General features: G+C 38.4%; 1 protein-coding gene across 1 annotated transcript in view; it reads right to left on the reverse strand.

Moving 5' to 3' along the window:
* The window catches only part of LOC113925575 (transmembrane protease serine 11D), a 50562-nt gene extending 31781 nt beyond the window's left edge, over positions 1-18781 (reverse strand). Inside the window, exons 1-2 of the mRNA XM_027600111.1 lie at positions 18677-18781; positions 144-265 (exon numbers count right to left, since the gene is read on the reverse strand). Coding sequence (XP_027455912.1) covers positions 144-265; positions 18677-18684 — 130 coding nt within the window. The 5' untranslated portion in view covers positions 18685-18781. The remainder of the gene's footprint in view (positions 1-143; positions 266-18676) is intronic.
* Between the last annotated feature and the right edge of the window lie 8701 nt (positions 18782-27482).

A 27482-nucleotide genomic window follows, 5' to 3' on the forward strand; every position in this document is an offset into this window, starting at 1 on the left:
GAAAATATAGACACAGACGTATATTTAGGGATATATAAGACATACAATTATGTTATATTAAAAAATAAAAGTGGTAATAAAAGAGAGAATGTCAAACTTTTCATTTGTTTGAAAAGTGGTCCTTTTAGTGTCCTAGTACTTACCAAAAGCTAAAAAGTAGATGAGTAGAGCTATGGTAACCGCCAAGATTACCACGCTTGCCACAACAATGAAACACACTACATATGGATTCAGGAATCTTGAGGTTGATGGCACCCATGCTGGCCTTAAAACAAGAGAAAAGACTAATCAAAGACTAATCCTTTCACTCAGAGAAGCCATTATTTCAGTGCTTTTGAACATTTTCTGCCTTCCTATGTGTTTTAGCCTGAACATAGCTCTATTTATAGGAAACAACGTGATTCTTGATCAGAATATAATCCTGGAAATGAACCTGAACTAACAACATTCTCCTTAATGACTTTCAATTTTTTTTCAGCACAAAAATGCTGACATTTTGGTAGTTTGATAGAAGAATAAGTAAATCGAACCTATGCTTTGCAATTATTTTCCCTTCTTCTGCCGGTTGACGAGGTTCTCAAGAGTAACAACTAATTGTGCTGTTTTGTTGTCTTTCCAAGACCCTATGTTGGACACTTACTATTGTAAAGCTCCCTTAACTGGGTACCATCCTTAGTGGTGTACAGAAGAGGAGTCATTCTGGGTGGGGAGAGGTGTGGGGGGAGTCAGAATAGTAGCATATTCTGCCTGTCATATTCTCGTATATTATCAAAACTGGGGGTGTGACCAGAGGTTGAGTGCTCAGGTCCAGGACAGTAGCAAGCCCCTGAAATGAATTAGAACTATCCCAACAGCAGATGATTTGTGTGACTTATTATTTTTCCCCCATGAATTTATCAGCTGCAGTGTAAGCCAATAGATTTGTACTAATACAGTATCTGGTAACTATTAGGCATATGGCCCAGGTACTGTCTTCTTCACTGCCTCCTTCCCCACAACCACATACACTTGCACTAGGGAGGTAACCAGAAGAGGTAGGTGTGAATTTCTGTTTTCTCCCTTGTTTGCATGGAGGTCATATTGTCATTCATCTGAGACTTTCCTAGTCTGACAGATGGGATTAATAATATCTGCCTCACGGGCTGTCTTGAATATCAATGAGGTTATGGTAGGAAATATATTTCTAGTTAAATAGGTTATCTCCTAGGCTGTGTGCCTCTGGAGGGGAAAGACAGTATGCATGCTTATGTTTCAGACACTTTGCCGGGTGCCTGCCATAAATAGGTGGTTCATAAATATTTATATTTATAAATATTTGTTGCATGTGTTAACTTCTGCATATTTCAGATTTAAGGCCTTAACATAGCTGAAAACCATTTACATTTAGCAAGAATATAGTCTCTCATTTTTCCTATTTGTTTTGCCAACCTTCTAGTATAAGTGTGAAGAGAATGCTCTGAGGGTCAGTGATTCGCAGACCTTTAGGTTTCATAGCAGGGCTGCCTGATGTTGTTTGGGTTCTCCACAACTCAGAGACTCATAGAGGGGCACTTCCTGGTATGTATTTTGCAGTGTACCATGTGCACATCGTTTTCTGTGGTTCTGGGACCAGTAACATATCAAGAGATTGTTGGAGGCAGACCGAGACTTGCCAACTTTCAATTTTGTTGAATAAACACATTAATCATACAAAAATTGACCATGCTCAAACATTATCATTTAATGAAGGGGCATTTAAGAGGCTAGAAGTAGGAAGGATTGTCTCAGGCTAACAAAAAATGAATGACGTATCTTTAGCTTTATATCTTTTTACTACATTGCTCTTCTTTGTTCATTTTGCTATACTGGTCAAAACTGACTTTCACTGACACTGGTCCAGAATCCAACATTTGGAAACCACTACTGCGGTAAATGTCAAATTGGAGGAAATTGGCACTTTGACATTTGCTGATTTTTGAGACTCAATTTACTCACGTGTTACCTTATGTGGTCACTGTGCCTATGACATGCAATCACAAATGCATGGTGTTTGGCATTTGTGATTTCAAAATGTTAGTGGCTGCTGATTAATGGCAGAGCCAAAAGGAGACAGAGTTGGAGTCCAGGGTAAACCCAAAAGCCTGAATAATTTCCAAACTGATTGATCCTTCTCCTCAACCAGAGATGAACTAATGTGTCAAGACTTATGAGTGTGGAGAGAGAAGTACTGAAAAAACAGGAAGTAAGTTGGAGGCCGAGAAACAAAAACCAAAGGCTAGAGTCAGCATGTGCTGCTTTAGCTTGGATGAGGCTCTCATGGGAATGACTTTAGCGCCAACTTCCCTTCAGTTCATGGAAAACACCTTAAACTCAATGACTAAAAAGCACCATGAAACATATGACTCAATAAATAAAGGGTGTGGAGCTCAAATCACCTTAATCTCACAAGCCATAATTAATTGCATAAGAATGGGTTGCTCCACCCTGTAGAAACAGCTGAAGAAATATCTACTCTCTTGCTGGTAACGCAACTTGTCATTGAGCCTCTGTATGTGGTTGATTACAAAGCTTATGCCAACACAAACTAAATTGTGCACAATATTTACTTTGTAAACTATTAGAGATAACATGTTTGCAAACACTGAATTTTGACTCAATGCAATGGAAATCTGTGCAAGAAAATACTTTGCTTTTAAAACCAGTTCCTGACCACTGAGATTTTTAGTGCTTGCATTTGAACAAAGCAAAACAAATAATTCAGTTGTAACATGTTTAACCGGCTTCCCCCTTTTGTTTGCTCTCTTTTGTTAACTTGGAAAAGTTACAGTAATGTTGAAAAACTTATTCTATAGTTTTGAGAGTCTAAGTGTCAGGCATTGCACATGTATAGTGCCAGTCTTCAAAACTGTAAAGCAGGTATCATGATCCCTGTTTTGAAGATAGGGAAACTGAGCCGCAGAGAGTAAATACCTCAAAATTACTCAAGAGTGACAGCTGAAAATTGAAACTACGTTGCTTTGAATCAAAGCACATGCTCTTCCTTTCACATACACTTCCTCCCTCGTACTATAGGAGACAGGAAGGTTTCGGGACTCCTTATCTCTTCTGACTTCATTTGGGGGAAGCAAATGGGATCAACACCCATCGAGTGCTAGGACTATGTCTTACATATAGTAAATGTGCAATAAAATAATTGTTGATTTAATTATAATTTGAAAGTAAATCTTACATTAATATATCAAAATTATTTAGGAATATTAATTAATCTTTGCCATTGACACATAGTTACAACCAATATAGGGCTGTGGATTAGTAGAGCCATTGGCAACAATGTCCATCACCTGCAAGAATGGAGGAAAACAGTGACAGGGTAATTGCAAGTTCAGACGCAAATGTATATCAAGGACTTTTAGACAATTTTGTATCCTTTTAAATTAGATTTCAGTTATCAAGGTAACAAAGATTTGGTCCACAGTTGTCTTCTCCTGCAAAGCATTCTTCCTCGATAATCCCACTTTGTGCCATAGTTTCAGCAAGCATGCCATAGGTAACATTTCCTAGGATAGATCCTCAGCCCAGCCCTGTCTTTGAGCTTCATCCCGCCATCGCCGGTTATCTCCAGACATCTTCTGGATGCTTTACAACCTTCTTACATGTGGGAGGTCTGGGAATGGGGTGAAGGTGGAATATTTTCTCCCTGGATGTTTACCAGTCTCAGAGGATTCCAACCATCACTTTGCACCACGAAGCCTTGATTGGTGTTGCCAGTTGTCCTTCCAGGGAGGGATTTTGCAACCCTTGGGCTGAAAGGAAGCTGTGTGTGTGTGTGTGTGTGTGTGCATGTGTGTGTGTGTGTGTGTGTGAGAGAGAGAGAGAGAGAGAGAGAGAGAGAGAGAGACACTCATGCATTGTCTTCTGCTATCTTTTTATTTAGGTTGGGGGTGCAGGGAGGCCGTGAGTAGGGGAAGAGAGACAGGATGGGTTCATTGTCTCTGAAGTGAGAGCTTCCTTTCGCTTTCTCTGTTGCCTGAAAGCATTGGGTCTGGAGGTCTGACCATCAGGCCATGAGTTGCCCAAGTATGAAACCTGGAAATGGTGGGTGATACCCAAGCCACAGCCTTTTTGTCTTTGGGGAACTGCTTTCTTCAGAGGGAAGGAGGTGGGGGGCTGTGAATTGGTTGTTAGTTTCTGAGTTTTACCAAATAAAGTAGAATCTAAGAAGAAAAAAAAAACAAACTCTCCTTGAAACTGAACTTTTCCCCCAGTACTACACTCCCCACTATTTCTAAAATTGGTGAATTGATTCACTGCTATCTACCTGGTACCCGAAGTTGGAGACCTAGATATTAGCTGCACTTGGTCTCTTGGTCTTTCTCACATTCAAGAGGTCACCACACAGTCCTTATCTTACACCTGGATCTTTTCTTTTCTATACCCTCTATTTTGTTCTTAATTTTGACTGTTACCAACTGACTTGTATTACTTACAATGCCTCTTAACTGGTCTCCCTTTCATTAACTATGCAGTCATTAATTAGTTAATGCAAGACACATTTGGTGAGTGACTTCAGTGTTCTAGGTGCTGGAATACAATGAAAAGAAACAGAGAAACAGCAGTCCTAATGGTGAAGGGAGACAGAAATGAGTAAGTAAAATAAGGGGAAAAGGCAGAGAGGTGGGAAAGGAAGTGTGTATGTGGTGCTGAAAATTTAGGTAGAGTGGCCAAGAAAGGCCATGCTGAAAAGGTTACATTTGAATAAAGACCAGAAGCAGGTGAGTGAGCAAGCTATGAAAGTACCAGAAGAATGATTTCAGCGGAGGGTAAGAGCAGGCCCTGAGCCAGGAGCTCACCTGGTAAATTTGAGAAACAGCAAGGGGGACAGCGAGATGGGGGTGGAATGAGCAAGATTTTGTTTCATTCAAATCAAGCCTTTCAAATCCATCCAGGGAGTTTTTTGAATATAAGTCTTAGGTTCTGACACTCAGCCCTTCCCCTGCCTCATTTGAAATGTATCTATAGCTTGTCAAGATCCTCAGGATGGCATCCAAACCTTCCACATGGCACTGAAAGCCTTCATGGTCACCTCTGCATCTTCAGCTTCTGCCATATCCTCATCTGCCCACTTAACCCCAGCCAGCCCGAATGGGACAGCGACTTCTGGGTGTGATGACTGCCTAGAAAACCTCATACCTCAACTGCCCCATGGATTCCCATTTTGTTCTTAAGGGATTTCAACCATCTTTCTTTCCCTCCAGGTAGATACTTTCTTCTCCCCTAGTTTCCCCTCATCTGATCTCATAATTCCCTGTGAATTTCTCTATTCTAGTCATTATCCCTTCTTGTGGGAAACAATGATTTTCTTGCCTGCATCCACCTCTAGGCTGAAACTCTTGAAAAGTAGACATGCATTGTGTCTGTCAGGACGTGTCTCATCCTTAGCACAACACCCATTACAGAGTCCACATCAAGCATTATTTATGAAAAAATTGATGAATGACACTGCAAAGAAGGGTTTAAAAATAATTGAACTATAGTTTGGAGGGACTTTATAATGGATTATATGATGTGCATTTTTGTTTTAAATACTGACAAATAAAATATAGATTGGAGAATAATCTCTGCCATCTAATGAGTGCTTGCCATATACCTGGCACTGTGTTGAGTTTTTCTACATCATTTAATTTAATCCTTGTAAATAAGTCTAGTTTACAGATGATGAAATAGAAGCTTATTTACTCAGCTGGTAAGCAATGGAGCTGGAATGTGAATCCAGGTCTGTCAAGCTCAAACTGCAAACGTCTACCTCAGATGGGAGAGCACTTTTCTGTTAATTACCCTGTTGTTATTCATTTCTATCACTCTACCTTGTTGTTGATGCTAAGAAATGGAAAGTTCAAAAATATTGCTCTAGACCTGTGTTATAGGATATACAAACGCATATATTTGAATATGTGTGTGTGTTTACATTATATATTGGAGTTTTGAAGATTATGAGAAATAGTTCCAAAGTAAAGGGACTTCTTTATTTTAGTCCATTTCCTTAACACTAGATGTTTACCACTAGACAGGCAGGAGGGACTCTCTAATTCAATGGTTTAATTTTTTTTCAGTTGAGAAACACTGTGTCCAAACAAGATCTTGCTTGGAATCTCAAAGATGGAAAACAGATTAAATGGAATAGCTTTTCTGTTTGAATTTGGGATGGGATAAAAGGACCCCCTCCTCCTATTTCCAGCAAATTTTCACTGATCTTGTCCACCATTTTTCTTTCTGTCTTAAGTTTTTGTTGTTGTTGTTGTTCTTGATAAACTCAGGTGCAGTGTAAAAGGAAAGAGAGACATGAGAGGATTATTCCGATTGCAAAACGGGATGGTGGCAGAGTCGGTGCCACAGTTTTAAGACTTGTTGAATATATTTATTTTATCAAAGCATGGTGCATCCTGAAAACTCTAGGTTCACATGGAAGATAAGAACTTATCCTTGAATCACAAACCCACACCACTTTATGTGTGTGTACTTTTGGAATGCACTATGTGACTTTCTTTAAATTCAATGATTTACTTGCCAATTTATTTTTATCTTGGGTAGCATTTAAAGAAGTTTATATATAAATCACTTTATACTTCCTGAGGATACAGAGGCTGGGCAAGTGGTGAGGGACCTGAGCTAACTTATGTAATACTTTGGTGAGAATTAGGAAAAGGCAGCTTTTTTGTGAGACAGAGACAATTATAAAAGGGTGTTCCTTACACCTGGGACAGATAGCTTGACAGGGAGGATAGGCTCCATCTCAGCTTCCAATCTTCCCCTAAGCCTTGCAATTTTGTGCATTGCACAAACTTCACAACTGTATATAGCAGACCTGAAATGATGTGTGAAAGTTCTGGAATCTGCTACTTACAGGGAAAGCCAATCCAGAATTCAAATTCTTCTCACAAAGTTTGCAAGTTGATATGAACAAATGACTAATAGGTGTGTGTGTGTGTGTGTGTGTGTGTGTGTGTATGTGTGTGTGCGCGCGCGTGCAGGTAAGTATGTAGTAGTGGAGTTGGGAGTTAATGATGTTTTATGAGACCCTGCTGCCAATGAAGTTAAGAGGTGTGGGCTCAATTGCCTCACAGGCTAGTTAAGGATTTTCTTTCCTAGGACTCAAGATATACTCTGGAACTCGGGCTCTTTTCTTTTCTTTTCTTTTTTTTTAAGATTTTATTTATTTATTTGAGAGAGACAGAGATAACGACATGAGTGGGGAGGAGAGGGAGAAGCAGGCTCCCCGCTGAGCAGGGAGCCCGACGTGGGGCTCGATCCCAGGACCCCAGGATCATGACCTGAGCCAAAGACAGATGCTTAAGTGACTGAGGCACCCAGGCGCCCCACCAGGCTCTTTTCAATAAATCGACGTCATAGAATGAACCCCATGAGAAAGTGTGGCCACAATAGGGCAAATCTACATTTACTGCTGATGATGCTCTGTTCATATGTGTCTAATCGGTCCTAAACTTGAAGGAATCATTTTCATATACTGGAAGTCCATGGGCATTCTTTCTCCATCTAATTTCATTATAGTATTGAAATGTATTTCAAGATAATTTGCCACAATTATTATCTGATTTAGAAAAATTTCACTGGGTCCTAGTGATTGAGGCTGCATTAAACAACTAGTAGAGAAAGAATATATTGTAGATCATGCTCCATCATAGTGTATCAAATCTTAATTTATTGGACCCTGATAAGTTCAAAAATAGTTTTAGTTTTGTAATATTTTCTTTGTTAATAATGTTCACTTTATGTTTCTGCAATAAGGCAGATGTTGAAATTTTTGCAATTGAAAATGATTTCTTTTTTTTAAGATTTTTTAAATTATTTATTTATTTGATAGAGAGATACAGCAAGAGAGGGAACACAAACAGGGGGAGTGGGAGAGGGAGAAGCAGGCCTCCCGCAGAGCAGGGAGCCCGATGTGGGGCTCAATCCCAGGACCCTGGGATCATGACTTGAGCCGAAGGCAGACGCCTAATGACTGAGCCACCCAGGTGCCCCATGATTTCTTTTTTTATTGAGATTTTCTTTGTTCTAATATCAGTCATGTTTTTGAAATAAAGATTTGAGTTATAAAGGATTCTTTTAATTGACTTTAAACTTCTGAGCATCGTATTTCATTCTTGCATTGTAAAAGATTTCTAAGGGGGATGTGGATGAAAACCTGGATATTAGGAGATTTACATTGTAGAGTCAGTCTTGTATAATTATTAATAGAAGATGTCTGAAGACTACTGACTAATAGAGTCAGATAAGGACTTTGGAGGCATATTCTGGTGACTGCTCTGCTACACTTAATATACATATGCTTTTATAAGGAAGGCCATCTTTGCTGGAACTCTACAGCTGCCCAAAGGGTGGGTTCTTGCTTCCATGATTGAGATTATGGATTCTTCTCAGTGTGCAAATGGGCACAGCGGCATTATGGTAGAAGGTGGCATGGTCTACAAAGATGAGCCTACCTAGGTGATTTGAAAACAACAGAACAGATGGAAATATTTCTTCTTCTTCTAAACTTCATGATGCTGATACTTTAAATGTATTTCTCTACAAGTCATCAATCCACAAAGTTATGGGAGCAATATTTTGTTGATTTTATCATTGTCAAAGAATATATGCCTTGTGTTTCAAAGTCAACCATTATGACAGAGAAATTCCTGAGACAGGTTACCCATCTCCTTGCTAATTAATATTAAGGAGAGCCTAGCATGTACTCTATAGGAACTACACCGCTATTCAGTGTTAGTATTCCTTCTGAGCTCTAGAAAGTGTAGCAATTGACAGAGCCATTTAACCTAGAGCAGGTTCTAAGCAATAAACAATTATTGAGTTGACGATTTGCTTCTGTGTCTATTTTCCTCCATACAACATTTTTGTCCTACCTGGATTTAGTTTTCAAGAAACTAGGTGTTTTTCCTCCCTAGTTTTTCTTTATTCTTTCCCTTCTTCTCCTTTCCTTTTTTTTTTATTTTTGACTGAAGATGATCTGTAACCTTTATTAACACCAACATGATTTTGCCAACTTCCTGAAAATTATAAGGAAATATTCATGACAGTATAAATATGTCAGATTTTATTGTCAAAATGCTCTCTGGGAAATGAGTACTTGAAATTTTTAAAGTTAAATGTATCTGTTGGGATGATTTTGGTGATGGTTGCACAACTAGCATAAATATGCTAGTAACCACTGAATTGTACCCTTAAACAGGTGAGCTTTATGGTGTGGAGTTACATCCCAAAAGCTGTTAAAAATTAAATTCATTTTTTTAGTGATTGTTAACTTACTACAATAACAAAATTATTAAGCTGTCAGAGAGACGGTGAGGGTGGGCTTGAGCTCACAGAAGCAGAAAAGGACTCAAATGAATGGGTACTCAGTTCAAGTTTTGGTGCCAGCACTGTGCAATTCTCAGTGAGGTATGGGGAATGGGGATACAGTGGTGTATTATTGTTGACAGCAAGCAATTTGTTACAAATAATTGTTAAAGCATCAGAGTTTTGAAATGACTTACTTCTTACACAATTCAGAGCAGATAATTCTAGCATAACATTGCTCTTACTGACTTTCATTTTCTTATATTTTGGGGTGAAGTTACAAGTAGTGCATGGTGGAATTGCTTATGAGCCTGGTTAGATCCATGGGGAGTGTGTCACACATATTACTGCTGTGTGTCAGGGTGGAGAAGAAAGCCCCAGAGAAAAGCTTATATTTAAATTCAGGCTGCAAAATGGCAAAACCCATTTGTTCTTTGCACATTCTCCTATTCTCCTGTTTTTTCCTTCCCATATGTGCTCTGATCTGACTAGACAGCAATGCTTCCCAAGCTTATTTGAGCACAGAAGTATTTATTCCTGAAATACCTAACATTTTGAGGAACACAATGTTCCCAGAACTCAGTTAAGAAAATGCTGCTCTGTGAGTTCTAACTAGCCCAAAGCACTTAGTGTTTCTGCAGGAGAGACAAAGGAACTATTGCACACTTAGCTCAGAGGGCATTCTTATTCATATTTAAATATGCAAGGATGCTTCTTGCTTACCTCTCTCTCCATTTTGGATACTTGAGAGACTACGGTGTAGCTGTTAAGTTTAATTGTAGTTGTTTAGTGCTTCTTACATTTTAATGTATATGTGAATTGCCTGTTAAAATGCACACTTTAATTTAGCAAATCTGGGGTTGGGCCCAAGATTCTGCATTTCCGATAAGCTCCCAGGTGAGGTTGATGCTATTGGTCTACGGACTACATATAACAAAGATTTTGCGTATAATTAGATCAGAGTAGCTCCAGAACAGAAGTGTGACTTTATTGAAAGCATACTATTTCCTTCTGTGTTGCCTAAAGTTCTAGTATGTAAACAGGTCTCTTCTATTATAAGGTCATTATGAAATGTTCAAAACCTTAACTTATCTCTTTGTCAAAATATACTGACCCTAACGTGGAACTAGATACATATTTCTTTCTACAGAAAATAAATGAGTAAAGGATTTAGGGGCTTTCACTTCCAGTTCAAAGTGACTTGATTTTTAATATTAAATTTAAAGTGTCAGGATATTTCATTGCTTCTACAAAGTGAGTCCCACCAAGGTGAAGAATTTGGTACACCACACTCCAAAGGAGCAAAAAGCAGCATTTTTGGCCCTGAATATATTCATCTTCCAATGTTTGATCTGATTATTATATATAGACCCAAATATAAAAAAATTTCTAACAATTGCCAGGAAACAACCCTGCTTAATTTGTATGGAAGGATGTCTGCCATGTTTTTTATGTTGTTTGCTTGGGGAGGGGAGCAGAGAGTCAGGGAAGGGGGTGCTATGAATGATTGGGTAGAAGAAAGAAAAATATGTATCTTTAAATGCATAAGTTAAGGAAGTAAAAATCTATCAGTGAAGGATTTAAAGCAAGAAAGACATTTAAGCACAATCTGGGTGGCATAGGTTAATGGGCATGATAGAATCTAGAAACTCCTAGAATGGTTCTAGGATGAGCAGAGAATGGAATCAGAATCCCACATGTATTCATCATAGTTAGTTATATTTAACTATATCTGTACATGATAATTGTTCTCATAGAAGAAAAGGTGGCTTCTAATCAGTCATGGATAAAAGCCAAGATTAACTGTTGCAAATGCTCTTGAGTAATATTTAGTTACATCAATATATTTTTAAAAAACATCTAGAACTCAACCCTTTCTGAATTTAATTCTAGTGGCTCCTTGCCCAGATTGTCTACAGAAGCAGAGGAAAGAATTGAGATTCTCAGTATTATTTTCCCAGGATGGTTTTGTGTCATAATGAAATGAACAGTGATACTAATATTTTTGAGGCCTACACAGTAAAATATGTCCCTCAGAGCTCAGGAAAAATGCAGACATGTCACTTGTCTTGGGAAGCAGTATGTATAGCGGGGGTAAAACACTGTTGAAGTGGTTAGAAAAACGGCTTGACGTGAGGCAAATCACTTCTCTGGACTCCAGTTTTCTCCTTTGTTCTTAAACAAAGAATCAGTGAATTTACTTGTCACCTTCATACTATTCTTTCATCCTTTAAAAGGACGGCACCTTCTCATTTCCATGACCACTCCTATTGGTAGGTTTTCTCACTTTTACTGCACACTGTTTTTGCAAAACACGGTATTTCTTAAGCCTGTCTGCTTGCAAGGTCCTTATCTGTCTTCTACCCCCACACCCCTCCTCCCTAGTAGACTGTAAGCTCCACCAGCCGCAGCTGACTCTGAAACTCTACTAACTGGGTTCAAAGTCCATGTCTGCCACTTAACTTACTCTGTGAACCTCGGAAGTCACCAGACTTCTCCTAGATTGCCTTACCTGCAAAATGAAGGTACCAGTAGTACCTACTTCCAGATTTTTGTGAGGACAAACGAGTTAAACCTTTGTTAACAGAACTCGAATTCTGTCTGGCGCTTGGCCCTGTGTCAGTGCGCAGTCAAATACATGAGGGCAAGCACTGCTGGTGATTAGTTCTCCACTGTATCTCCCAATTTAGTATATGTGCTGCCGAAGCGAGCACAGTATCTCCCCATGTTTTTTTTTTTTTAAAGATTTTATTTATTTATTTAATTGAGAGAGTGAGAATGAGAGAGAGAGAGAGAGAGCACATGAGAGGGGGGAGGGTCAGAGGGAGAAGCAGACTCCCTGCTGAGCAGCAGGGAGCCCGATGCGGGACTCGATCCCAGGACTCCAGGATCATGACCTGAGCCAAAGGCAGTCGCTTAACCAACTGAGCCACCCAGGCGCCCCCAAAGTTTTTAATGGTCTGTTCTTTAAATGGAGCTGTACGGGGTGAGGCTGGGTTCGATGATGTCTACATGGTAAACATGGCTCCTTACCATGAGCATGAAGAGCCGTACACATAGGGGTTCTGTCTCCTGAACCAATGCATCCATTTACTAGGTTTCTTCTATTTTTATGTAAATATTCTATGAAACACCAGCCCTGTCCAGAAGCCTGTATTTTTAATTACTACACAAGTAATATAGAAAGATAATATAGTACAATGGTGATAATCATGACTTTTGTAATTAGACAGACCTAACTGACCGTTGGTAAATGACAAAACCCCTCTGAGCCTTAGTTTCCTAATTTATAAAATGAGGATAATCACATGCGTCAGAGGGTTGTGAGATTAAACAGGATGCTGTTTGTAAAGTACTTAGAACTCTGGCCCGTGTTCAGTAAGTGGTAAATTCTACATTCTTCTTTTAGGTAGAAACTAGCTTTAGCTGTAAATAATGTAATTTTTTATAAATGGTGTTTCTCAAGAGTGATAACATTCTGTAGAATCACAGAATGTTAGCAATGGAAGAGAGCTTCAGGAATAACCACTCTGACTTCCCATTATGCAGAAGAATAAACTGATCTGCAGAGAGATTAACTGGTGCTATGGAGAGGCCTCTTGACTTTTTTGTCTGTGCTCCTTCTCTGATATTTTATTGTTTTTTTGTTTTTTTGTTTTTTTTGCAACCCAGGACGTGGTGGGCACTCTGTTAACAGTGTTTATTAAATAAATGTTAGAAAAATCAATAGCAGTTGAATATTTATAATACCATTCTGCCAAGCACTGGGGACATCTTGAAAATAGTCAAAAAGTTGTCCTTGCCTTAAGGCACTCCTGTCTTTCTGAGGGAGTATAAGATACCTGTCTGTTAGCAACATTTCCCACAGTTGACCCATTCTTTTTATTGAAACACTTTTTTTTTCTTAATTTCTATGATTCCACACTCTTTGTATCCTTCTGGTTCCCCCTTTTAATGTCTTTTGCTGGTTGCTTCTCCTCTACTTGCCCTTAAATGTCTGACGTTGCTCCATACTCTTCCTGGGTGTTCTCTTTTTTCTCTAGCTGATCTTACTCAATCAGCTTCAATTACCATCTAAACCAACTGCTCTCAAGTTTTTGTGTGCATACGAATCAATTGAGAAGCTTGGAAAAACAAAGATTCCTGCATCCAACATCCAGATAGACTGTTTCAGTACGTCTGGTCTTGCTACTCAGAAACCTTCATTTTTTTAAAAGATTTATTTATGAGCAATTTCAGAGCTGTAGGGCTGAGAACATTTTTGCAGAGGGAGAAGAGGGAATAGGTTAAAGATAAACATGCAGCACACTCTATGACCCAGAAAATCCATTTTCTGGATAAACTCTGGCACTTTTGTGCCACGAGATCCATTTGAGAATGTTCAGAGCTGCAGTTATTTGTAAGGGCAAAATACCAGAAGAGCAGATATGTAAGTTAGAGTAAACTCTTACAATGGAACATCATATAGCTGTGTGAATGAATACATTATTACTATACATGCTTTATAAAACATAATTTTGATCCCATTTATATTAATTTCAAATATAGGTAGAACTAAATGATATGTTATTTGGGGATCTGTCTTTGATTGGTAAAACCGTAAAGAAAAATCAAGGACATTTAGATAACATGCCAGATAACAGTTAGGTTGGGCAAGGTCATTGAGAGGGCAGTTAATGGACAGGATGTTACCTGGTGATGGTATTTTTCTTAATAAATGATGACTACTTTGGGGTTCGTTTTAATATTAGTCTTTGTGTGACACATTTCACAATAAAAAATTTAAAAAGTAAAGGGAGTGCATAGGAGAAGAAAATTGAAATGGAGGCAACTCATCTAGACAAATCTTTGGAAGAGTTTTGCTGTTGAGGGGAGGAAATGAGAAATAAGGCAATAGCTGGAGGAGGGATGTAGGTCAAGGAAGGAGGTTTTGCTTTGTTTTATTGTTTAACTGGAGATAGTATGGTGTGTCTTTATGCTGATGGGAATATTCCAACAGAGAAGCGAACTGTATGTTTTAATTCATTCTTTGCAGTTTTAAACTCAGGCAGATATCCTGGCTAAGAAGTAAGATTGTCAGAATAAAAATTTGTCTAGGTTAGAAAAAAATACATTCCATGGCTCTTTTTAATATACTTGCTTGAAGTTTGAGCTCATATATCTGTTTATTAATCACTGAGGCACTTGTTCATATCTCTGGCAAATGGATACTGTAAATAGTCAACAGAATCTGCCATTTTCTTTCTGCTGAGTTAGTCATTAGTGTGTAAACTTTTCCAAAGTCAATTTTATTTTCGATGGTTTTAGATAGTTACCCAATGAATGGTTTTACTAGGATGGTGATTCTATTTTACATGTCATAAGCATGTGCTGTGTTTAGACTTAAAGCATACTCTGAAAAATCATGCAGTTATGGCAAGTTTTTTTTGCTCAAGAGAATGGGATCCTTTAAGTTGGACAATACCTTTTAAGGAATTGGATTGAATATCTTTAAGTTCCCTTACAATAGTCGATGTTGAGTTTTGTCCTCATGATTTATTTTAGGGGTATCAACCATAGCCATGTTGGCGGCTGAAGCAGCATAAAAGTCAAGTAAGTAACAAATTTCTGAGGAGATAAGTTCGGAGTGTCTTCCAGAGGACAACCCCTCCCAGCCTGTACCACCTCCCCTCCCAGCCTGCACCACCTTTAGAAAAACATTCTGGCTAAATGTGGCAACTGTTTTAGCATGCAACCTGAGGTTTTTGTGAGCAAAACTTGAACTTTAAATTCACAATTTTGGGGCTCTATGACTGTAAAGATAAGTTGACACTCATTTGTCTATTTTCTATTAAGAGATACAGTTTTTGCCTAATGATTTACAATTTTAAGCATGGTTTTTGAAAGTTAACATAGCAATTCATAAAGCAGTTTTGAAGCAACAGGCAGAGTTTGAAATGTATTTCTGACCGTTTTGGCTTTTTTCTCTACTTTTGTCTCCTGTTGTTTTGGGCTGGAAGAAGTCAGGCTACCTGATGGGCTTTGGCATGTCTGTTTAGTCAGTTAATCATATCACAAGCACAGACAAAAAGGGAAGAAAATAGAAATAAGATTTGTTATGGTCTGAGGCATTCTGCTAAGACTTGTCTCTTCCTGAGTTGACATATGCTCCCTTGCCTTGAGTCTTTCCTTAAACTGCATTCTGAATTCCAGCTTATAAATCTTTATCCTGTTTTTCAAACCTCATTTCATACTTTTTATGTAATGTAGTGGTCATAGACACTCCCTATGTAGACTTGACAAAAAAATCTGGAGTACCCAGGGAATCTGGTTTTTTTTTTTTTTATTTTATTTATTTATTCATGAGAGAGAGAGAGAGAGAGGCAGAGGGAGAAGCAGGCTCCCAAGGAGCAGGGAGCCCGACGCGGGACCCGATCCCAGGACTCTGGGACCACGACCTGAGCTGAAGGCAGAAGCTCAACCGTCTGAACCACCTAGGCGCCCGGGGATTTGAAATGAATAATGATTATATTATGATAACGTAGCTGTCCAGGTTCCTGGGCCCTGTGGTAGGATTTCCTTCTTTGGAGAGGGGTGAGCAAGGTGGGTAAAGAAAGAAATACACCATTTTGTAACCTTTAGGAAAGGACAACCTGGAGGGATCTGGGGGGTTAATTTATATATAAAAGTAAGCAAACTGTCCAAGAGAGCCCATTTTCAACCAAAAGTATCACAGAATTTACCTCGAGATCTACCAAAAATTACCAAAGAATTACCTAGAATTACATAAAAAATATTTGACACACTTTTATTTCCTTTCCCTTTCTCAGTATGGATACCCTGCTTTCTCAGAGCATATGGAAGAATTGGAAAATCGTGGAGTTTGAGATTTAAATTGGAGATAGCATGGCATGCTTTTATGCTGACAGGAATCTTCCAGCTGAGAAGGAAACTGTATGTTTTAATTCATTCCTTGTAATATTAGACTCAGGCAGATGTCCTGGCTTCAAAGTAAAATTGTCAGAATGAAAATATTTCTGATTTTAACTCCCCCATCCATTTGAATATGCCTTCCCCTTTCCACTGAAAAGTCTGCTCTTTATTCAGGTTGACAGAAGGCATAGTTTTCTAGTCATGGATCCTCAAACTGGTGGATGTGGATCCATAAGTTATTTTCAAAATTTCATCAATTTGGCATGGTAACCCTGATGATCTCATTCTGATAAAACCAACCAATCCAATTGGGAATGATATAAAATTTAGGTTAAAAAAGGAACAACAAATTGATTTTTAATAGATGCAGACTATTAAGAAAGAAAATATTTCAGACTGTGATCTGTAAAAATCAGGGTTTCAAAGAAGAGTCTTTTGTAGTTGGAAATTTGGTTCTGATTGAGTGTCATATTTCATGTAAGGATGAATCAACTTAGGAATTAGATTGATTCAAGGCATTCCAAAATTGTACATCTCTTTCACTATTGGCATTATTTATCTATCTTTCTTAATTTTCCTTCGAGTGATATTTTGTTGTACATTTAGCTGCTTATGAGGGTCAATTTTTGAAAAATCAGAGAAATTTCTTTACAAAATTAAAATACAAATGTTTCAGCAAAATGCATTTCAAACTGTATTGTGATTACCAAAACAATGTTACATTGTTATAGAAATTTAAAAAATAATGGAAAAACATAATTCATAAGCTTACTACTTATCTTTTAAAGATTTACATATTTATTTTAGAGAGAGATAGAGAGCGGGGGAAGGGGCAGAGGGAGAGAGAGAATCCTGAATCAGACTTCCCGCTGAGTGCGGAGCCCAACATGGGGCTCCTCATGGGACATGACACGGGGCTTGTCATGGGGGCTCGATTCCAGGTCTCTGAGATCATGACCTGAGCTGAAATCAAGAGCTGGCCCCTCAACAGACTAAGCCACCCGGGTACCCCAAGCTTACCTCTTTAATACAACAAATATGATTAGTGTTTTATGTACCTCATTAGACTTTCTCACATGTATACTTTGTGAAGTGATAGTTAATGAGTAAATACAATTCTGTGATTTTTTTTTTTTTGCAGAAAGTAAGGACAGATACAGTATATAAATTCATAGGTTTTTAACTCTTTTAATGAATTCATCATATCCATTGTGTAATATGAAATTTTTTTATTTATATTATTGTTAATTCTTAATTATTTATTGTTAGAAACTTAGATGGCTACCCATTTTTCACTTGTGTCTATATATATTCAAATGCACATAGTTGTACTTAGATTTTACTAAAATAATTTAAATTTTGATTGAGTTTTCTAAAGTTTGGTAGATTTAGAGTAAACTCAACTACACTTAACAGACAACACATTACTTATGCTTTTACCACCTTTTTAAAATGACTTAATATCACATTTTTCTGTGTTCATGGAAAAACAAATGAACAATATGTTCGCTCATAGATGCACATACAAACACATCAAATTATGTAGTGATTTTGAGATTGTACCATCTGACTGTAGATGATACCACAATTTGTTGCCTTTTTTATGTGAATGTGCATGAAAATCAGTATTCATTAACTAAAAAGAAAACTAAACAAATACTTTTTCTTAAGTATCAATAAGAATTTACTTGAAAATAATGTGGTAAGTATATGAAAAGTAGACAAATACTATCTTATTTTCTTTCTTTTGTTTTTTTTAAGATTTTATTTATTTGTTTAACAGAGAGAGACACAGCAAGAGAGGGAACACAAGCAAGGGGGAGCGGGAGAGGGAGAAGCAGGCTTCCCCACAGAGCAGGGAGCCCGATGCGGGGCTCGATCCCAGGACTCCGGGATCATGACCTGAGCCGAAGGCAGACGCTTAACGACTGAGCCACCCAGGCGCCCCCACTGTCTTATTTTCTTAAAGAAGACTTTAGATTTCATTGTGTATTTCATACCTAGTAATGATACAGAAGTCACAATACAGAATCCTGGAAAAATTCTAAAACAACAGAGGAATTTTTTACTGATGACATTTTTAAAATCCACACCCCACTTTTTGAAAAGTAAAGCATGAGAAAACAAAACAAAAACACTTCCTTATTTAAAGATATGTTTTCATAATCCTAAGCTGTCTCTTTACGTTTACTCATTTTGTAAAAAAAAAATCAGTCATGCAGCAAGCACCTTATTTAAACAATATCAAACATATTATCTAAACAATCAAACATATTCTCTAAACAATATCCGTAAGTTTCAGTGAAGTTTCTGGAAAAGTAACTAAAAGATTGCTAGACACAGTCAAAATTTCTTCAGCTTCTGTATATTTTTCACATGCTCTAAGATGCAGTAAAATTTCTAAAACTACAGAGACAAAAACAGGTCTTACCTATACATTTTGGTCTTGAACAATGAAGAGATCCTCTCTTCTGCCTATCCAACTTCTTTGAGATTTCCACACAAATGAATGACTATCATGCATTATGTGTGATCCTATGAAGGAGCTGAAGACAAAGGAGGAAATCCCACATAATTAAAATCTAACTTGCTAAACAAGTCTGAAGGAACCAACTTGAACCAATAGCATGACTTGTGGAATGAAATCAGAAACAGGGAATTTCACAAATGAGTAAGAATTTTATTTATTCTGGTAAATTGTGACTAAACAGGATAACAGATGATGGCTATTTCATGAAAGCTTGCAACTACTCCACATGCTCTAGAATCATTATTTTTAATTCAAGAGGATGTGAGACTCTTGCCTGTGTTATATTGTCACACACCTCCTTCTTTTCCACAGCAAGCTGAGGATGATCAGAAAATACTTTCCAAGCACTAATGGGTACTACTACCTCTGAATTCACCCTTCTCTGTGATAAAATACTGTTCTTCTTGTAGAATATGAAACAGAGATTCAGAGAAGTAATTGAATAAGTGTACAAGTTGTGGCATAAGCAAGCAAAACAGTTGGAACTAAAACTGACCCTGTCTTTTTCCAAATATGTCCTTTGAAAAAAGTATTCTAACTCACTACTGCTAGCAGATGAGTGGACGGTGGAGTGTAGTAAGAGCATGTGTGGGGTGAGGCTAAGGAGGGGGACGTCGGCAGTGTTTGCAGGCCGGGGTCCACCCCATGAAAACACAAAGGCAAGAATAGCGTGGAAGTGAGAAAAGACATCTCTGTCTCATGTGTTGGGAAGGAGTAGGAACTATATCTGGAAGGTTGTGCTGAGGTTACTTTGTGAGATATAGTGCCTACTAAAGAACTGGAATGTGTAATTAGATTGGGTACTAAAACTTAAATTTTAGTCTTAGTTTACTCACCAACTACTTGTGTAGCCTAAGAAAAAAAATCACTCACTCCTTTATGAATCTGATTAACCTACTGAGAAAGAAAGCCGAATCAGGTGGTTTTAGAGGACTCTCTTATACTCAAATTCTATGCCTTTATCTTGTAAATCACTGATAGCTAATGGCTAATGAATTCACTCTAGGACTGCAATTAGGCAAGTGTTCAGTTTCTTATACATTTTTTATATAATGTGCACATCAGACAAGAGGCACTGGAAGGAGTGGGCTCCTCTCCATCCTTCCCTTACATATTTTCATTAGATCCTAATATCTCATGCCTGATATTCTGATGGTTTTTTTTTTTAGTAAAAACAATGAAAAAATATTTTTAAAACTTTTGAACAAAATTACCTAAACAAACCATTTTCATTTTGCATGTTAACCTTTAAGTACTTTTAACATATACAAGCTTTTTTCATACAGTTATATCATAGTGTATAACTTTGTATTATGCTTTTTATTCTTAATGTAATTTTTATAAGCATACCCCTGTGCTATTAAATTTTTATTTCTAGTAGCTGTATATATTATTTTAGTAGCTGTATATGTACCTAATAGTTGTATAAAATGTGCATTATAAGTTTTTAGTTTGATGTCATTTCAAACTTAAAGAAAACTTGCAGATATAGTACATAGATTCATCAATTATTAATAATTTCAGTGGCTGCATTTTAAAGGGTGAATCATCTTGTACTGAATAGATTTATCATAAAACACTGAAAGCCTCTCCTAATGTATTTAGATATTTTATTTTTTTTAACTGTAGGTCATTCTTTCTTTTTTTTTTAAGATTTTATTTATTTATCTGAGAGAGTGAGATAGAGAGAGAGAACATGAACAGGGGTATAGGCAGGGGGAGAGGCAGAAGCGGACTCCCCCCTGAGCAAGGAGCCCAATGTGGAACTCGATCCCAGGACCCTGGTATTATGACCTGAGCCTAAGGCAGACTCTTAGCCGACTGAGCCACCCAGGTGCCCGGAGTAGGTGATTCTTTCAAGGACCATCTTCACCAATATACTTTTTATTTTTCACTCCACTGCTAAATTTTCCCTTGAAATAAGTGGAAAGGAAAATAATTTATTGGGCCAAATTATATTAATATTTTAATGGCTTTTAAAAATTTACTTTTTAAAAAAATAATTTTTTCAAGGATGTGAAGTATTGTCTTCTGGTGTGTGTTGACAGCACTTTCCCCCAATGATGCATGCTCTTTCTCCTCCATCTTTGTATTTCCTGGAGCACTTAGCAAAGGCCTTTTTAAGTGAGTAGGTACTTAGTCAACACATATTATTTAAATGTCCAGTAATTGAGTGTATTAATGCAGACCCTAGAGCCCTATCACTATTCACAACAGAACTTGGGAGTGAGTCAGAGGAGTGGCATGGGAAAAAAAAAAAACTGCATTCAGTCTGAAAGCGACTTCCTGCTTGCCTGTGATGATCTCAACACAGAAAGAGAGGTGGGGCATGAAATTATGGTTTGTGAGGCAAAGGAATTGCTCTTACAGAGACTAGTTCGAAAGATGTTGAGTCTTAACCTTCAGATCCTCAGGGAGTGGCGGGATAGGTCTTGACTTTTTTTGTTCTTAAGGGGCAGCCATTGTAAGAATAAGGAGTATAAGATGACATTATACCAAAAATATCAGAATCTTCTTTTTCCTTGTCATATGCTTGATTTTATTCCTCCAGTTGTGCACTCACAAAACCAAGACAACCCAACTTAGGAGGACTGACATGAACAGGCTTCAGGGAAATAGAAGAGATCATTTATTTTAGTGGAGGATAAATCATGCGGTGTATGAGCCATCAAGATTGGTTCTTTTGCCTGCCTAGGCCGAGGGGGGAGAGATCATGGTAAAGAGACTATCTCCAAATATGCAAATGTATGTTAAAAAAGCCTTGCTTTGACAGAAGTATGAATCATTCATTGGAGCCCGTCATAACAATATGAGCAGAGAAAACAACCAAACAGCAGATGATCTAAGAAGGTGTGAGCCAATGGTGTCTTCTTTGAATTTGGAGCTTAAATGTTTAGTCATCAGGTTCAGGGTAGCACAGTCATATGGCTATGGTTGGTGATGAATGTGTCATGAGCTCCCTTACAGAATTATTATATGGATAGAAAAAGAAAGATAATGGATGTGCGTACCATTTGAAATGTAAAATGTGTAAAATATGATTTAAATAGACACGTTTACGTTTATTATAAATGTCAATTTTATTTATTCTTTAAAAAATTATTTATTTATTTGACAGAGAGAGAGACAGCAAGAGCAGGAACACAGGCAGGGGGATTGGGAGAGGGAGAAACAGGCTTCCCACTGAGCAGGGAGCTGGATGCCAGGCTCAATCCCAGGACCCTGGGACCATGACCTGAGCCGAAGGCAGACACTTAATGACTGGAGCCACCCAGGAGCCCAAATGTCAATTTTAAAATCAGGTAATAACTGGATTTTGTTTGTGTGGCCAAATTTAATTTTACATATTACCACTTGTAGGTAGTTAGAAATTAGGGAATAAGTCTGTCCCACCATATTTCAAAGGCTTTTGTCTATTCAGAAGGCATGTTGTAGTGGAAACAGTACACTCTGGAGTTAGAATACACCTAGAATCAAATTGAAGTTGTTCTGCTTCCTACCCAGCAGAGTTCAGAAAAGTTGTTTATGAGCCTCAGTTTTCTTATGTGTACAAATGGAGTTAAAGTATCATTCTCAGAGAGTTGTAAACATTACATTTGGTCAAATCAAATCCAAGGAATGAACAAATGTAAAGCACCTGGCATGTTCAATATGTAATGTAGTCATTCCTTCACCTCCGATGTTCAGGGGAGTATGTGTATGTACTTGTGTAGGGGTCACAGTTGCTTGAGTCATGGAGGGCATGTAGTTCAAAAATGGCCCTGGGTGTTTCTAAAATCCCCACCCACCCAGATTCACACGTGTGATCTTGCTTCTCCAAACCAATCTTATACCTAAAGAGTTTGTTCAAACATTTAAGTAATCCAAAGCTTACTGCAACCTGTGATGGCTTTCATGTTGGCGGCCAGTGATTTTTTTGTGCATTCCTCATGTACATTTTTTAAACCAGTTTCTAATAATAGTAAGAGATTAAAGACACATCTTGGTCATGGGTTCCTTTTTATCTTGTTAAAGGAAGAAGTATGTATCATTTACCTTTCTCCTAAGTTCTCCACATCAGTCTCCCTTGGACTGCATAGACTCGTTTTCTCCTATGGACGGTAATTTCCTGCACATATACACAAATTTGATTCTTGCACTTTTTCTCTACATTCAGAAAAACAATCAGGGCAAATTAATATAATACATGTTAATACACAATGTAAGTGATCTTATAAACTGAAAGTTCTGGCTGAAAAACCCAATTAGAATTATCCAGTATATCCACAAAAGGCTCTTAAGTGATTTCTTATTTGGTTAATAACAAGGTAACAGTGTGAATACATGCAAATGTTAGTGGAGTATCTATTTTCAGATTGATCGAATTATCAATTAATGACTGTCGGCCTTACCTGCTTCTTCAGTACTGCCCGGCAACATAACTAGGTTTCTCTGGTCAGTTTCTAGTTTAGTCTTTATAAAAACCATTTCAGATCTTCTCTACTCTTCCCCAAATGTTTATTTTCTATTTTTTATTCCCTGCCCTTGCTTTTAACAGATGACTTATAGTTCTACTGTTGGAGAAAAATATCGACGGTTTCAGATGACGACTCCTTCAACTACTTATCATATCTATATATCTTACGCATCTGCCTATATCCTTCCTATTATAGTGGAAGAGGATTTTGTCTTCCTTTGGGAGGCTAATCTTTTCATTTGTGCTCTGTATTCACATCTCCATCCTTCCTCATCCAAAACCTGTTTCTCCGGTGTTTCCCATCTCTACAAGTCTCCTCCCATTCCCTCAGTTTCTCACACTAGAAATCTGGATATCATTCTTGACTCCGTCTCTTTTCTAGTCTTATGTGCATAAGTATTTATTGAACCTGTTTCTCTTCTGTCTTCAGCCCCAGTGCCCCCACGTGACTCTAGGCCACTAGAATCCCTCAGCTGGATTACTGCCACTCTTCTGATTAACTTCCTGCCTCTAGTCTTTTCCCACTCCCATACATTCTTCACACCTACAAGAACGACCATTTGCAAATTGAGTTATGTCACCATTCTTATAAAAACCCTTCAGTAGCTTTTTTGCGTTTAAGATACAGTTCATTCTCCTTAACATGGCTGGTAAAGCTCCACAGTACCTGGACCTTGTCTACCTTTTTACCCTTCTCCTCTTCCTACCTCATTTCCTACACTCTATGTTCTATCCATTGAGTTTCCTTTAGATACTTGAATATACTGCCCTCTCTGTCTCCTCCGGGTCTGTTCCCTCAGTTTGTATCATCTTTTTCTACCCTTTTCAAGAAAGTTCTTTTAAATTCCCATATCTGATTAATCTTTAAGGTATGCTTATATGCTTCTTTCTCTACCAGAGCTTCTTAATTCCTAGGATAGGTTGGTTCCTCTTCAGTGTGATCCACATCTGTTTGCTTCTTCTTTTATACTCATTTCAGAACTCAGCACACTTTCTGAAATTATTCCACAGTAGACCATAGGCCTATGGGGGAAAGGACAGCTATGTTTTCAGAGCCTGTCATTCTTGCCTGGTATGTAGTTAAGTATTCATTCATGTGGATGAGAAGTACCTTAGCTATGTTTGAGCTTTTAAAAAAGTTGTTCTTGTAGGACACATGGAGATATCCTTCAGATCATTTTTCAAGACAGAGTGCTCAGCTGCAAAGTATATGAGTACCTGTGTTTTAAAATATAGATTTTATGTTTGCTTAAATATGGTAAGGCCAGCAGATCAGGAGATGATGGCCATTGGAGAGATTGTTATTTACTGTTCCCAAGAGGAAGGAGCATGCCACACTAGGCGGGGCCACATGGGGAAGCACCAGAGTTAGTCAGGAGGCAGAGAGAAAAATGAGGAACTATGGACAAAAGCCTTTGTTGTGATTTCTATAGGAAGAAGCAAGTGAGACAGGGTAAGCAGCTATAGGATGGATAGTTTGAATAATTTCAGTGGGCTCTGTGGTACAGGAGCTGTCCCTAAGTTGTCTGGTACACAGCCCTGGGTACATGCAGTATAATAGTGGGCACATTCTTCTGTGGCATGGGAGTAATGGCTCAGAGTGTAAGAGCTTAAAAAAGGAGGTATTTGGGATATGAGCTCTGGCTTGGCTGGTTTGTCTATGAAGGATTCACTCATGGGTGGAGTTATTTGCTGTCTCTGGGTATTAGCTAGCCCTGGGAGTAGCAGTCCCTCTAGGGTTAGCAAAGTCCCAGATATTAAAGCATCAGAATAAAAAGATATGCTTAATACAACCTGACAGCCTCCAGATATTATCTTTGTCAAGGTTTGCCTCGGTTTTAAAGGCAAGGGCATTTTCTTCTCTTGGTGGTCTCAGCCAATGACTGAGTAAGGTGGTAATATAAGTGTACAGCTATTGCCACGTAATATGGATTTCTCTAACAGGTAATATTTACTCCAGAGTTCCCAGTTGATAGGCAGAGATTTTGTCGGACAGGCATTGCTGTCTGATAACGCCCTGGCCCAATCCCACTTCCTCCCTTTTCCTTTAACAGGTGCCACTTCTCAATAAACCTTTATGCTTTTACTTTTTCTCAGTGTTTGTTATCCAGAAAATCCAACTTGTAATAGGTAGTATTGAGAGAGCTCCAAGAAAACAGACATTGAGATGAAATTTGGGGACTGGATCACTCACCTCCCAGCTGGTAATGAGGACTTGGTGGTAGGTGGCATGTCAACAGCCTCTAGCACACATGGTGGTATGATATTAAAACTCTTACCCCTAGTGAGCTAGGCTAGCATGATAGTAGAGGTGAATGCACAGGCCGGTGTGCTGATTCATGTGTGAAAGGTATGGAGGAGGGGGTGGCAGACCTAAGGACAGTGGAATTGCATGGTTGCTGCTAGGGTGTGTGTATGCTCCATAATGCAATAATAATGATAATGAAAAGTTGAGGGAAATTAACATAATTAAAAGCCTAGTATGAGATCCAGAGTTTCTCTTTGGTCAATTATTTAGAAGCCCTCATCCCATGCAGTAGGTGATCAGGAAACCTGAATACCAAGTAAGGGATTGGATAGAGTGGCTCAACTCCCATGATTGTTGAATGCTCAGCAGAGACAGGTCTGTATTCCAAAGTCAGAACCCTACTTGAGAAGACCTGGAACCTGATACAAGGAATGTAGATAATCTGGCTAGATGTCCTTGAAGATTTTGACTCTGTAGACTTGTTTTGAGCCTTCTGAATCTGCAGAAGTAGGTCTCCTGTGTCCTTTGAGAGTTAGTATTCCGCGGAGACACTGCAGAGGCCTCTCGCCTATAAGGTGATAGCTGTCCTCTTCAGGAGCTGCATGCATTTCCTCTCCTAGTTGCCAGTCCTCTTACCAAGGGTAAGTCACAACATAACCATAGGGGAATGTGTCAGGCCTGAAGAGAGAGGAAAGAATCTATATTACAAAGGAGCTGCAAAAATTAGCAGCAGGTGCCGGCAGGCGCTATGGGAGCACTTTCTGTTTGACTGGATTAAAGGGTGCTTGATCACGGGGTCTGGAACATAACGCTGGATAAGGAGGGGTTGATAGACTTGGGGCAATCTCCCAGTATACAGGACATAACACCTGCCAAGGTACTCAGGGAATGGTGTCAATTTGCTGCTGGAGTTGCTCCTAGAAGTCTGAAAAAAACAATGGCCCATGTTAAACAAGGTTGAAATTCCAGAATTTTGGTGGGAGACAGTAGAAGCCAAGGGATCAAAAGGCTCAGAGAAGTAGGCATGGTGGAATGGATATCTATATCTATATCTATATATAAAGACTCATTGGAAAATTAGGTTTCATGGGAGAGCCCAGATAATACGCCATTCACCAAGGCCATCAGGAATGTGCTGGTAGCGGATCAACTTGTTCCATTTTGTCTGGAACTGTCAGGCTTTAAAACTCAAAGTCTAGCATTCTGGAAACTCAATCTTAGGTAAACTGGCATAGTTGGTCACTCTAACGCAGTATCACTAAGTGTTGGAATGATGGGTGCATGAATGAGATGGCCACAGTGGGAGAGATGGAGACCATGTGGGTCCAACAGCTTGTGTTCCCACTTACCAGCACCAGTCTAACGTCTTAGTATGTCCCACCTATCATCAACAAAGACACACTGATTCCACAAGATGGCACTGTTCTTTAAGGAGACCAACCGGCTACCTGATAGCGTATTTACTGCATTAGACCCCTGACATCCTGAAAGCACCAGCCATTTCTTCCTTATGGGACTAGACATCTATTCTGGATACGGGTTTGTCTTGTCTACCCAGAGGGCCTTACCCAGCAGCACTTTTGGGGTGCTGGGAACATTCTAACTGGGTAAATTCCTTATAATCAAGAGTAGAGTTTTTGTTTTTGTTTTCCCTGGAGATACTTCTTTAATAACTGATTTCATTGTGATTGTTCAAGTTACTGAAAGTACTATATATTGTCCTGTACATTCAGAAGTGAGATGAGAATGTCTAAAAATACCACCTGCTATTTACTTTCCCTTTTTTGACATGTAGGGATAAAAACGCAGAGAAGTCACAGGTTTTTTGCTATGAAGTATGTTCTCTTCAGGTTATGACTAAGTGTATTTGAGGTGTGATGTGGGTACTCTTACTCTTTCCACTGTCATATCTTTTGTACCTGTCTTTTCATTTTAGAAGGATTCTTGAGTGTCATAAGACCATGCATTGGTATTTAAAACTGATATTAAAATTATATCAACGA

The sequence above is a fragment of the Zalophus californianus genome, chromosome 2 (genome assembly GCF_009762305.2).
Source record: "Zalophus californianus isolate mZalCal1 chromosome 2, mZalCal1.pri.v2, whole genome shotgun sequence".
NCBI classification, from domain to species: domain Eukaryota; kingdom Metazoa; phylum Chordata; class Mammalia; order Carnivora; family Otariidae; genus Zalophus; species Zalophus californianus.